Genomic DNA, 15,000 nt, shown 5'->3' with positions numbered 1-15,000 from the left:
GACTGTGGAATCTGGGAGTAATCTGTTGTGCCTGAGGAAAATAAATCCTCTTGCACCCTTGGACGTTTACCTGCACGATCTTCTCCACTCTGCTCCTTTAACTGTCTCTGAAGTTCTTCATTTTCCATTTCGAGCACCTGGGCCTTATCCTTCCAAGCGTCTCTCTCTTTCTTGACCCTCTCCAAGGTGGCTTGGAGTTCTTCTTTGTCATCTAGCGGAAGGTAGGGGGTCTTCAACGGAGCGGGTTTGATAGGATCATGATGTGGGTATGGCATTTTCAACTGTATAGCTCTGGCTCTGATCCACTGGAGGTACGGCTCATAGGAGGTACAATCTTTCTTACCCAATTCAAGTCTCCCTTTGCGATAAACACGATGCCAAGCTCTTACTACTCTCTCTTTCATGGTAGGGTCCTCCTCGTTATCCCTCAAGAAAATACCTTCTAAAAGAATGTTAGGAGGCTTGTCCTTCATAGGGTAACCGAGTTGTCTCCTAGCAAGTACTAGATTATAAGAAATGATTCCCTTTGTGCCCATGAGGGGCACATTGGGGAACTCCCCGCAACTATCAATGATCTTCACATCGTCTAAAACTCTACTATACCATGCAATATCTGACTGGGTAAGAGACATAATCCTCTGTGACCACTGAAGTCCTGACTTGCGATCTCAAAAAGTAGCTGACTTAGGAAGATGCGAGACAAACCATTTGCAGAGTAACGGTATACAGCAGACTATGGTTCCTCCTCCTTTCAAAGTACGGTAATGGATGGAATGATAGGTGTCTCCGAGCAAAGTTGGAACAGGATTACCACTTAGGAAGATGCGTATAGCATATGAATCCACAAAACCTTCAATATTAGGAAATAGTAACAAACCGTAGATCAACAAGGCGAACAGATGCTCCACAATAATATCACAACCTTGACTGGCAAAATAAGAAACCTTCCCCATTAAGAACTTGGCAGTGAAACCTGGAAGTCCTCCTTTGGTGGTGAAGTTATTCTTGAATTCTGACTTCTTCATGTACAACACTTTTGCAAGAGAACTGTGCTCGGGTAACTTTTCTGAACCAGAGAAAGGTATTGTATCAGCAACTGGGATGTGAAGCAACTTGGCATACTCTTCCAATGTAGGCATGAGTTGATAGTTTGGGAATGTGAAACAGTGATAGACTGGATCATAGAACTGTACTAATGTCTGCAATAACCCTTCTTCCATCCTAAGTGTCAATAAAGATATAAGTGCCCCATATCTGTCTCTGAAACCAATAGGATCTGCGATCGAAGAAACCAGTTTCTTTAGTTCATCTATCTTTGGATTGATGAGATTGTACTTTTTCACACTTCTCCGTCCAAAATCCATGTTTCCTGCAATATTTGCAATCCTCACTTTAAGTTCCTTGGAAAAAGGTTGAAATGATGGGAATGAATGCATGTCATGCATGAATGCAACAAACACAAACATGGTCAAACAATACAAGGCTCAAAGTTCATCACCAGCATGGAGTTTAGGACAAAGCCCCAAGATAAGTTCTAAGGTTCACCTGCCAAACGGGTTCTAAAAGTTCCCAAGGTTATGGATCCTTCTTCGGATAATACCGGGTTAAGCAACTGCTCGCTTTCCAATATTATTCTCAAAAGAATCTTGCTTGAGTGTGATATCGCGTATCAACCAAACCAGACTTTTGGTCCGAAGTGGTCACCGCATCACATCCTAAGTAAGGCCAAGATGGGGTAAGGGTAAACTAAGGTCCTTGGCTTCACGGGCCCGTCGAAAGCAACAATGCCTCACAAACGACTTGTTTTAGCACTATCACCCTCAAAGAGGCCTCCACCAAGCGGACAAAGGCTCAAGTCAACTCGGTAAGGATTGTCTCCTATCAAGTCAACCTGAATTATCATCCATCCTATCTCAAATGTGCCCCAAATCCGGGTATAGGATTTATCACAAGTATCCCCCAAAACCCAAAATAACAAACATTACAAACAATACAATTTAGCAAATATTCACAAAGCAAACATATAAACAAGCAAAGATAGGCTAAACCCTCAAATAAGTTTAAGCATTGTAATCCCCAGCAGAGTCGCCATTCTGTCGCGGCGGGATTTTTCACGAGATTAAGTATTGATTGAACTTAACCCGTTTGAAAAATATTTTAAATGCAAGAGTCGCCACCGTCTTTTATTTTATCCAAAAAGAGGAAGGGAAAAATAACGATAAATCCCTTTAGAGTTACGGGTTCGGGGGTTGGTTATGCAAAGGGAAGGTATTAGCACCCTCTACATCTGCGGTACTCCACAGGAACCTTTTTGCTTATGTTTATGTGAATGCTTTGCTTTTTTCGCTTTGATCGTTTGATTGGGGAGATGAGAAAAGTACTTGATTTTATTGCTTTTTGGACTCGATAAAGTCGTAGACTTCATGCCTACGTATCTCCAAGGCGCAATGGAGAAATCAGAATCCACGTAGTTCTCCCAAAAGAAAAGGGGAAAGTCTGTTTTGTGTATTTTAGATTGGCGTGTCTTGCCATCTCTTGCTCGACCTAGGCGGGAGGCTTCGAGACTGACACGTCCTTTTGAAAATGTTTTTAAACTGAAAAGCCAAAGCTGGCAAAAGATTTGAATGAGCCTAAACCCTGAAACAATAAATAAATGGGCTCATTATAAGGAAGCCCAAGAGTAAGTTTGTGAGTGTGTGAAAAGGGTTTCTTAAACGGCGACCGTTGGAATCGCATCGGGTTTCTCTTTTTTTGATTTTTCGATTTTTTAACATAAAACGTGAACAATACGATTAAACACACAATACAGAACATAAAAAATGCGAGAAAGTAAATTATTACAACACAGTTAGCTATGAATAGTTAGTATTACGAATAGTTAGTGGAGTTAATCGAGCTGAAACTGAAACGAAACGGTTAGTAACAACATAAACAAATATAAAAAACAATATAAACATTTACTTTAGACAAAATAAACATTTGATATAAATAAACATTTAATTAAAATAAACATTTAAACAAATAATTAATTTAACTAACATTTAAATAAAACATATACGCAAAATAATAATAAAAGATAAACAATATTTAGTAAACAAAAGTAATATATATATATATATATATATATATATATATATATATATATTTTAGACAATAAATATATAGTAGACAAAAATAATATATATGTACATTTAGACAAATAATATATAATAGACAAAAATAATATATATATATATATATATATATATATATATACATATATATATATATATATATATATATATATATATATATATATATATATATATAGACAAATAATATATAATAGACAAAGATAATATATATTTAGATAAATAATATATTAAAACACATGTCGGCAAGCCAGAACTTTGCCGATTTCAGAGATAAGTGAAGAATATTACCTTGTGTGAAGAGGATGAACTTCTGATCGTCCAAATGATCGACCGAAAGCTGGAAACCGTCACCGACGCAGTGTTGGCTGCCTTCGTGAGTACCTGACTTCAACGTCGCTTTTGATCGGTGAAACGACGCCGGAATGAAATGAACCTTGGATATTTGTGAACTGGACTCAACGAACTTCAAAGATATGAAATCGGTTTTGTGTTTCGGTGAATAATCGGGACGATTTTAGGTTACCGAAAATGAAGAACAAGTGAAATACGGTAATGCTTTTGGAAAAATATTTCTTTTCAATTCTCTGTTTCTCTCACCACACGTTTTTTTCCTTACTGATCCACCTTTTTTTTCTTACTAACCACATCTATATATATATATATATTTAGATTACTTAAACAATAAGAAACCTAAAAAATATCTAACATAAATTAATAATATATATTTAGATTACTTAAACAATAAGAAACCTAAAAAATATCTAACATAAATTAATAATATATATTTAGATTACTTAAACAATAAGAAACCTAAAAAATATCTAACATAAATTAATAATATATATTTAGATTACTTAAACAATAAGAAACCTAAAAAATATCTAACATAAATTAATAATATATATTTATATATTATATAATAATAATAATAATAATAATAATAATAATAATAATAATAATAAACTAATATAATATTAATCCTAATTAAATAAACTAATTAACAACTAAACACAATTAATATTAAGCACAAATAATATTAACGGCACACGATTAAAATACGATAAAATCGAGCGACACGAACGCGATAAAAACGATGACAATTTGCACAGCAAAACAGACAAATTGATAAAACCAATAAACCAGTAAACCGGTAAACTAGTAAAATCAACAACACGACTCAAACAGACTCGATTAAATCACACGGCACAACACGTAATTAAATAAACAACCCTAGGCAATAATAAAATCAACACGACATCACGAAAACGCTGACAAACACAATCACAAATAATCGGACAATACGAAAACTCTAATATATTCGAAATACAGTCAAAATACCGACAAACAAACAATTAAATAGATAAAAACGCACAAAACCTAATCGAAGCGATGTCACGCACAACAGAGATAAGCGAGATAAATACGAGGCAACGATATCGGCCAGGTTTTGCTAAAACAACGAAATACAACACGGTAAGCAACGAAAACACACAAAACCTAATCAAACCAGTTGTCATGCGAAGTTTAAGAAATTGAGATGAATACGAGACAACGAGATTAATCAAGATGTGGTCAACAAAGCCAAAGTCAAATTTTGGGGTGCGACACAGCTGAATGAGCTTCTTTTCGTGCTCAAGAAGACGGGTAATCTCATCAGGAATCCCTTTCAACATCATCTTCCTCTGCTTCGAATACAAGGAATTCAAGATTGGGAGATGGCGTTGGATCATTATGTTCAATGGGTTTAGAAATCCCTGCATAATGATTTTGGTTAATGAAAAACTTTAGAATTTAAACAAACAAATCATTATGCAGATGAAAAATGATTGCTTTCTTGTTTTTCATGGTTTTTTTTTGTGATCACTGATTTCATGCAAAAAGCAAAAAGTGAAAACAAATGGAAAAACAAATGTTTAACAATGCATTAATTGAATGAAATATCATTATATTAAATGCTGCCAACAATGTCATCAGTTCTCCTTTTGGCATGGGAGAAGGGTTTTGAACAAAGTGAACAATTACTCTGATCTATGGATGACTGTAGGAACATCTACAGCGACCCAATTGCGGCAGACTCCACCAGGAATGATGAAATTGTTCAAATTTTCTGCATCCTCTTCCAAGATAGCAGCAGCCTCTTCAGGTTGATCAGCATGGATGAAACCTCCACTCTTGAACAAACCTTGCTCATTGAATGCCCCAGAACAATAGCCAATGCCAGCCCAGGATTTATTGTCTTCAAACTCAATCATTTTCCCTAAACCAGCAACTGCACCACATTCAATGGCCAGTTTTGCATCTTTGTAGGAAGCAAATGAATGAGACTTCTTCTCGACTGGTTCATCAATAGATAAAGCTTGGAACGGAGTTCCAACTTCATCCTCAGCGTCAATATACGAGAAAGAAGACAAGTGGCTAACCAGGAGAGCCTTTTCTCCCCCTACCACAACCAGTTTCTTGTTCTTGACAAATTTCAGCTTCTGGTGTAGGGTGGATGTCACGGCGCCAGCCTCGTGAATCCATGGTCTACCAAGGAGACAGCTATAAGATGGGTGGATATCCATTACCTGGAAGGTAACCTGGAAATCACTTGTTCCGATTTTGATAGGGAGATCAACTTCCCCAATCACGGTCTTACGTGACCCATCAAAAGCCTTCACAACAACACCACTCTGCCTCATAGGAGGACCTTGATATGACAACTTGGAGAGTGTGGTTTTTGGCAATACATTCAAAGAAGATCTAGTGTCCACCAGCACGTTGGACATGGCATCAGATTTGCAATTCATAGAAATGTGTAAAGCCATGTTGTGGTCTCTTCCCTCCTCAGGAAGTTCAGCGTCACAGAAACTCAAAGTGTTGCAAGCAGTGATGTTTGCAACTATACCATCAAACTGTTCAACGGTGACGTCATGATCAACATACGCCAAGTCCAAAACTTTCTGCAGAGCCTCCCTATGGGGTTCTGAATTCAACAGCAGGGATAAAACGGAGATTTTGGATGGCGTTTGTAGAAGCTGGTCTACAACGTTGTACTCACTCTTTTTGATGAGCCTCAGCATCTCATCACATTCTTCGTTCAGAATGCCACTCGGGCCAACGGAAGAATCAGGAGTCTTTTGTACAGAGGAGGGTGTGGCAACAGGTGCCAGATTCTGAACATTAACAGCAGTCCCCACCGGACGCTCAGCAGAATCAGAAGCAACAGCTCTAGCCTGAGGCTTAGGAGCAGAGAACACACGACCACTCTGGGTCAATCCACTTGCATCAGCAATATTGGTTACAGACGTTGAAGGCAACGGCACTTCTCTCCCATCTTCAACAGCAACAGGGTTATATCTGAATGGCACAGCTCGGTCAGAAGCATAAGGCACAGGGCCTGCAGGCTTGATCGTTAGAGAAGGAGAGACCTTCGGCTTGCTGCTATCATAGCGAATAACAACAGGCTCAGGAAGCTTGAACACAGGCGATATAACATTTACCTCGGGTTCGTCTTCATCAACATTTCGATTCTGCAGAATCTCAATGGTACCCTCATCCAGCAACTCTTGAAGTTCTCTGCGTACCTGGTTACAACCCAAACGATTAACCGAACAGATGCGCACTTGTCGTGGTCATGCTCCATGTGGCTATACTGACACAGCAAGCGATGTAATTCGACCAGCGACTGTCTAATATGACTTATATATTTGACCTTGTACTTCCCAGGGCATCCCAGGACCATATTCACGGACTTCCCATGCGCAGGCAATGGGTTCTTGGTAACATTCGGGCCTGAATCTTCAAAGCTCAGAATTCCACATCTCATAAGGTCTTGCACCTTAGTCTTCAGTGGGTAGCAGTTTTCGATGTTGTGACCCGGAGCGCCGGAATGATAGACACAGTGCAGGTCTGGCTTGTACCACCACTGAGGATTCGCAGGTACGGCAGGAGGATCTCTTGGAGTAACCAATTTCCTTTCCAACAAGGAAGGATATAGCTCAGCGTATGACATGGGAATCGGATCAAAGCTGATCTTCTTCCTATCATAACTCAAATTAGCCTGGTTGGTTGTACTGCCACGAGGCTGGTAAGCCTGTTGCTGTGGACGGTGTTGTTGCTGATACTGAGGCTGTTGTTGCTGATGTTGCGGTTGCTGATATTGAGCACTGTCTCTGAATACAGGTGCTATATGAGCCACCTGATGCTGATTATTGTTACGCCGTACAGGCTTCCTCTGAACAGAGGGTCTTCTAGGCTTGGGATGGGATTGCACAGCATGTGCCTCCCCATCCTTCTTCTTAAACGCCCCATATCGTTTAGAAGAAGAGCTCTCATCCTTTGCCAATCGTCCTTCACGGACTCCTTCTTCAAGACGCATCCCCATGTTCACCATCTCGGTGAAATCAGAGGGAGCACTTGCTACCATCCGCTCATAATAGAATGAGCTAAGAGTCTTCAAAAAGATCTTAGTCATCTCTTTCTCTTCCAGCGGGGGAGTAATCTGAGCAGCCAGCTCTCGCCACCTCTGGGCGTACTCCTTGAATGTCTCCTTATCCTTCTGGGACATGGCCCTGAGCTGATCACGGTCAGGCGCCATATCAACGTTGTATTTGTATTGCTTGACGAAGGCTTCGCCAAGATCATTGAAGGATCGGATATTAGCACTGTCCAAACTCATGTACCATCTGAGTGCAGCACCGGACAGACTGTCTTGAAAATAATGGATCAGAAGCTGATCATTATCAGTTTGGGTAGACATTTTCCTGGCGTACATGACCAGATGAGCAAGAGGACAGGTGTTCCCCTTATATTTTTCAAAGTCAGACACTTTGAATTTGATCGGAATCTTAACACCGGGAACTAGGCAAAGCTCAGCAGCAGACTTGCCAAAAAGATCTTTCCCTCTGAGGGTCTTCAATTCCTTTCTCAGCTCAAGGAATTGATCGTTCATAGCCTCCATCTTCTCATTAACATTTGGGCCCTCAGACGGCTCAGAATGATAGATAGTGTCGTCTACCCTAGGAATGGTATGCACGACAGGAGGAGCAGCAACAGGGACCGGGCTAGATGCCGGCATATGAGCAAAGGTTGGAGCAGGAATGTCCGGCATGAAACCTGGAGGCATACCCCAAGGAAACCCGGCTGGCATAGCATTGGGCCCAAAATGAGCATTGGCGGCCAGCACAGTCAAAGCTACAATATCTGAAATAACCGTCCTCTGAACAGGAGTTGCAGGCGGTTGAGCAGGTTGATTCTGAGCAACAAGGAGTTGCTCCATCAAAGCGCCAAGTCTGGCGACCTCTTCTTTCAACTCACGGTTCTCTTGTTCCAACTGATCCATTACTCTTGCAGAATTAGCTCTTGTATAGTACCGGTGAGTCAGCTTGTCTTCAAAATAAATGAAGAACACAGAGTTAGGCCACAGACAAGAAGACCAAAACAAGGTACCTGCTTATGCAAAATGATGCATGAAATGCTTGTGCATATGCTTTGTTTTATTTTCAAGGAACCCTTAGGGCATTTATTTGCAAATTTTGAATGTTTAAAGCATTTTAATTTCATATGGAAAATTTCTCATCAAATATATTCGAGACAAAGAAGTACAGCATTTTTGATCCAATTACAAGGAGAAAAGGAAAATAACATCATATGGATCCCTAGAAGCTCGAGATGCTGGAAGACGAGAAACACAAAGCTTCTTGATCTCTCTCTCATAGGCAGCTTCCATATCCGCTTTCTCCTTCGCAAGTCGATCGTACTTCCTCTTCCAGAATTTGGAAGACTGTGGAAGCAGAGAAGTCCAAGTATCATTCGGATCGCCGATCACCCGATGCTCGAGAAACTCAATCAGAGCGTCCTTCTCTTTGATTTGCTGAAGCAATTCTTCTCTTTCACGGATCCAGGCACGTGAAAGGTCTTCTTCTCTCAACTCCTCTACACGTTGGTCAGGGAGGGTTGAAGGCCCAGCCACATCCAACGGTGTAGGTCTCGGATGATCATATGGCATCAGGTATTCGGCAGCTCTCTGTCTGACCCAAGAGGTGTATGGCTCCAAGTAATGTAATTCTTCGGACCCAATTCGTTCCTACTCTTCTTGCAGATCTTGCACCAAGCGCGGACAAATCTGGCTTTCAGGCCTTAGGGATCTTTACCCTCCTGAAAGAACATACCTTCTAACAGAATGTTATGAGGTTTATCCTTTAGGGGGAACCCAAGCTGACGACGTGCTAATATGGGATTGTAGCTAATCCCACCACATGTACCAAGAAGAGGCACATTAGGGAACTCACCACAATAATCAATAATTTGAACAGTATCATACACGCGATCATACCAAGAGATATCATCATTAGTGAGAGACATGAGTCTTTGAGACCACCGTAGACAACTCTTGTTCTCCTTGAAAGCAACAGTCTGTGGCAAGTGCGAAATAAACCACTTGTACAGCAAAGGCAGACAGCAGACAATAACTCTTCCACCCTTTGCATTCCTCAGATGCAAATAGACATAGGCATCGCCCAACAAAGTCGGAATGGGATTAAGAACTGAGAAGATCCTAATGGCGTTCATGTCCACAAATTTGTCGAAGTTGGGAAACCATTGCATCTTCAAAGGGAAAGCATCCATGCTGAGGAGAAAAACCACAACTCCGTTGGCGACTGCACTGGGGAGAGTGACAGGGTACTGGGGTCTCAAACCACCAACTACCGAAACTTCCAAAGGAAAACACCCATGCTGGGGGAGAATACTGATGGAGAAGAAAACGAAGTCTTCAACAACACTCTGCTTGGGGGAACAACCCCAATAAAAGCTCTGCTTGGGGAACAACCCCTAATCAACAAAGCAGGATAAAGAGGATACAACCAATGCCAGGAATATGAACAAATGTCTTACCTGTTGGAAATCATGCCACCCTCGGGAGAGCACTGAGGAATTCTTAAGTATCCTTTTGTCATTGTGAATGTTCACTTTGTTTAAAACAACAAATTTTGAAATATTTATTTGTTTTAAAACAATGACATTTTATCAATTAAAACATGCAAAACATTTGTTGAATTGAAACAAATAAGAATGCAAATAATTGGATAAAAAGCTCAAATTGATTTGATGGAATGGTAGCCTGCAAATGGCAAGACTCCATAGATCTGTACAAATTTGAAATCAGTGATATATATTGGAAGAGGGCTACATTGAACATAATGATCCTTTCTCTACCAATTTGAATCTCGATGTATGCGAAGCTTCAGTTGACGACGAATCGAGAATCTCTGACGAAAAGACAATTGTAGAACAAAAAGTCTTGTCAGGATGCAGTTACTTGCCAAATCCCTAATTTTTTCCTAGATTGCCCCAGGGTGAGGTACTCAATCTAGCGGGATGCAAATATACTTTTTTTTCAAGTCTCTAATTTTTGCCTGGATCACCCTTGCGGGTTCTCCACCGAGACGCTCATTTTTGCCTAAGCCGCCCTTTCGGGTTTTCAACTTAGCGAGCTATTCTGTTTTTTCATTTGCATATACTTTTTTTAGGCAAAGTATTTCTTGACTGCATCTGAATTCACAGGACGAGTGAAATCCTCCCCATCCATTGTTGTAAGCATCAAAGTACCGCCTGAAAAGGCTCTCTTAACAACATATGGACCCTCGTAGTTTTGAGTCCACTTGCCCCTGGAATCGGGTACGAAAGACAAAACTTTCTTGAGCACGAGGTCACCTTCTCGGAACACACGAGGCTTGACCTTCTTATCGAATGCTTTCTTCATTCTCTGCTGATATAACTGACCATGGCACATGGCAGCCAATCGCTTCTCTTCAATCAAATTCAGCTGGTCATAACCACTCTGAATCCATTCAGCATCAGTCAACTAGGGACTTGAGGGTATAATTTTTCTTTTTTCTTTTTCTTTTTTTTTTTTGTTTTTTTTACATTACATTTGTAATGCTCCAATTTGACTGTTTTGCTGATTCTCATGATACAGCTTGTCGCGGCGGGATTTTTCACGAGATTAAGTATTGATTGAACTTAACCCGTTTGAAAAATATTTTAAATGCAAGAGTCGCCACCGTCTTTTATTTTATCCAAAAAGAGGAAGGGAAAAATAACGATAAATCCCTTTAGAGTTACGGGTTCGGGGGTTGGTTATGCAAAGGGAAGGTATTAGCACCCTCTACATCTGCGGTACTCCACAGGAACCTTTTTGCTTATGTTTATGTGAATGCTTTGCTTTTTTCGCTTTGATCGTTTGATTGGGGAGATGAGAAAAGAACTTGATTTTATTGCTTTTTGGACTCGATAAATTCGTAGACTTCATGCCTACGTATCTCCAAGGCGCAATGGAGAAATCAGAATCCACGTAGTTCTCCCAAAAGAAAAGGGGAAAGTCTGTTTTGTTGATTTTAGATTGGCGTGTCTTGCCATCTCTTGCTCGACCTAGGCGGGAGGCTTCGAGACTGACACGTCCTTTTGAAAATGTTTTTAAACTGAAAAGCCAAATCTGGCAAAAGATTTGAATGAGCCTAAACCCTGAAACAATAAATAAATGGGCTCATTATAAGGAAGCCCAAGAGTAAGCTTGTGAGTGTGTGAAAAGGGTTTCTTAAACGGCGACCGTTGGAATCGCATCGGGTTTCTCTTTTTTTGATTTTTCGATTTTTTAACATAAAACGTGAACAATACGATTAAACACACAATACAGAACATAAAAATGCGAGAAAGTAAATTATTACAACACAGTTAGCTATGAATAGTTAGTATTACGAATAGTTAGTGGAGTTAATCGAGCTGAAACTGAAACGAAACGGTTAGTAACAACATAAACAAATATAAAAAACAATATAAACATTTACTTTAGACAAAATAAACATTTGATATAAATAAACATTTAATTAAAATAAACATTTAAACAAATAATTAATTTAACTAACATTTAAATAAAACATATATGCAAAATAATAATAAAAGATAAACAATATTTAGTAAACAAAAGTAATATATATATATATATATATATATATATATATATATATATATATATATATATTATATATATATATATATATATATATATATATATATATATATATATATATATATATATATATATATATATATATATATATATATATATATATATATATATATAAATAATATATAATAGACAAAGATAATATATATTTAGATAAATAATATATTAAAACACATGTCGGCAAGCCGGAACTTTGCCGATTTCAGAGATAAGTGAAGAATATTACCTTGTGTGAAGAGGATGAACTTCTGATCGTCCAAATGATCGACCGAAAGCTGGAAACCGTCACCGACGCAGTGCTGGCTGCCTTCGTGAGTACCTGACTTCAACGTCGCTTTTGATCGGTGAAACGACGCCGGAATGAAATGAACCTTGGATATTTGTGACCTGGACTCAACGAACTTCAAAGATATGAAATCGGTTTTGTGTTTCGGTGAATAATCGGGACGATTTTGGGTTACCGAAAATGAAGAACAAGTGAAATACGGTAATGCTTTTGGAAAAATATTTCTTTTCAATTCTCTGTTTCTCTCACCACAAGTTTTTTCCTTACTGATCCACCTTTTTTTTCTTACTAACCACATCTATATATATATATTTAGATTACTTAAACAATAAGAAACCTAAAAAATATCTAACATAAATTAATAATATATATTTAGATTACTTAAACAATAAGAAACCTAAAAAATATCTAACATAAATTAATAATATATATTTAGATTACTTAAACAATAAGAAACCTAAAAAATATCTAACATAAATTAATAATATATATTTAGATTACTTAAACAATAAGAAACCTAAAAAATATCTAACATAAATTAATAATATATATTTAGATTACTTAAACAATAAGAAACCTAAAAAATATCTAACATAAATTAATAATATATATTTATATATTATATAATAATAATAATAATAAACTAATATAATATTAATCCTAATTAAATAAACTAATTAACAACTAAACACAATTAATATTAAGCACAAATAATATTAACGGCACACGATTAAAATACGATAAAATCGAGCGACACGAACGCGATAAAAACGATGACAATTTGCACAGCAAAACAGACAAATTGATAAAACCAATAAACCAGTAAACCGGTAAACCAGTAAAATCAACAACACGACTCAAACAGACTCGATTAAATCACACGGCACAACACGTAATTAAATAAACAACCCTAGGCAATAATAAAATCAACACGACATCACGAAAATGCTGACAAACACAATCACAAATAATCGGACAATACGAAAACTCTAATATATTCGAAATACAGTCAAAATACCGACAAACAAACAATTAAATAGATAAAAACGCACAAAACCTAATCGAAGCGATGCCACGCACAACAGAGATAAGCGAGATAAATACGAGGCAACGATATCGGCCAGGTTTTGCTAAAACAACGAAATACAACACGGTAAGCAACGAAAACACACAAAACCTAATCAAACCAGTTGTCACGCGAAGTTTAAGAAATTGAGATGAATACGAGACAACGAGATTAATCAAGATGTGGTCAACAAAGCCAAAGTCAAATTTTGGGGTGCGACAGATGCCCCTATTTAATTAACTTAGGCCAGATAGCTGGAGGCTATCGAATGGCGTAAGGTAATTAAATATGACAAACGCCACAAAATTTGACCGCAAATGCATGTATGCATGATGCAAAAGACAGACAGACACAGAGACACAGGAGTGCAAACTCTACTGGGGAAGGACATACACCGACTCAATGCATGAAGGTAAACACTGAGAATACTCAGCTGGGGAAGATTCACTACCTATTCATAGATGGAAAATAGGAGGAAAAGAGATATCGACTCAATGTTGACGATACATCACTATCTCATAGATGAAAGTGGGAAAAGATCAATATAACAAGAGTATTGATGTGACAGTACATTACCAACTCAAAGATGGAGGTAACAGAAAAGATGAATACCAACTCAAGGATGAAGGTATAACAAGGGCATAATAAGAATCGAACTGCGTTAACTCATGGTTGACAGCTCACTACCCACTCATCGATGAGGTAAACAGGACATGCCAACTCAAAGTTGAAGGCAAGCTTCAAAAGATTGATAATAACACTGCTAGGGAAATCAAATTCCAACTCATTGATGATGGTGTAGATGAAGAATCAGATCTAAGGATCATTGTGCAGACTTACAGTTGAATGCACACTACCAACTCATTGATGAGGTAGACAGAGAAATGCCGACTCAAAGTTGAAGGCAACCACCGATTCATTGACAAAGGTGTTTAAAAGAATTTAGAACATATTCTCCTGGAGATGTTTATCATTACCGACTCAAAGATGACGGTGGAAGGACAAAATGTACCTAACTCATAGATGAAGGTACTCCATCAACTCAAAGACGAAGATGGAATCAGAAGTTATCTGTGCAGACTCAAAGATGAAAGCACACTATCAGTTCAACAAGGATCAAACATACCCTACTCATAGATGAAGGTACTCCATCAACTCAAAGACAAAGATGGAATCACAGGAAAATGTGTGAACTCAAAGATGAATGCATATTACCAGCTCAAAGTTGCAGGTACTTCACCAACTCAAAGACGAAGGTGGAATCAAAAGGAATCTGTGCTAAACTCAAAGACGAAAGCACGCTACCAGCTCAAAGTTGCAGGTAGAACCATGGAACTTTCTGTGAGGATGTTATCAACTCATAGATGGAGATAGTAATTAATTTATCCGAGGGATAACAAAGGTTACCACTCATGGATGTAGGTAACTCAAGTTGGTAACGGGTACCAACTCAAAGATGAAGGTATAAAGGACTTGGACACAATATCTGTCATGTCTGTTTTACTGA

The 15,000-nt window shown here is 38.4% G+C and overlaps 1 protein-coding gene across 1 annotated transcript; it reads right to left on the bottom strand.

Moving 5' to 3' along the window:
* Positions 1-668: 668 nt before the first annotated feature.
* LOC127096561 (uncharacterized) lies at positions 669-12,683 on the bottom strand. Its single transcript, XM_051035113.1, has 3 exons — positions 12,513-12,683; positions 3,423-3,567; positions 669-1,369 (listed from the first exon to the last, which is right to left on the bottom strand). The coding sequence occupies exon 3, from the start codon at positions 1,362-1,364 to the stop codon at positions 669-671; it is 696 nt and encodes a 231-aa protein (XP_050891070.1). The 5' UTR covers positions 1,365-1,369; positions 3,423-3,567; positions 12,513-12,683.
* Positions 12,684-15,000: the final 2,317 nt, after the last annotated feature.

Source organism: Lathyrus oleraceus, chromosome 6, assembly GCF_024323335.1.
Source record: "Lathyrus oleraceus cultivar Zhongwan6 chromosome 6, CAAS_Psat_ZW6_1.0, whole genome shotgun sequence".
Classification (NCBI taxonomy): domain Eukaryota; kingdom Viridiplantae; phylum Streptophyta; class Magnoliopsida; order Fabales; family Fabaceae; genus Lathyrus; species Lathyrus oleraceus.
The sequence above is the reverse complement of the archived record's forward strand: the minus strand, read 5'-3'. Positions and strand labels throughout refer to the sequence as shown.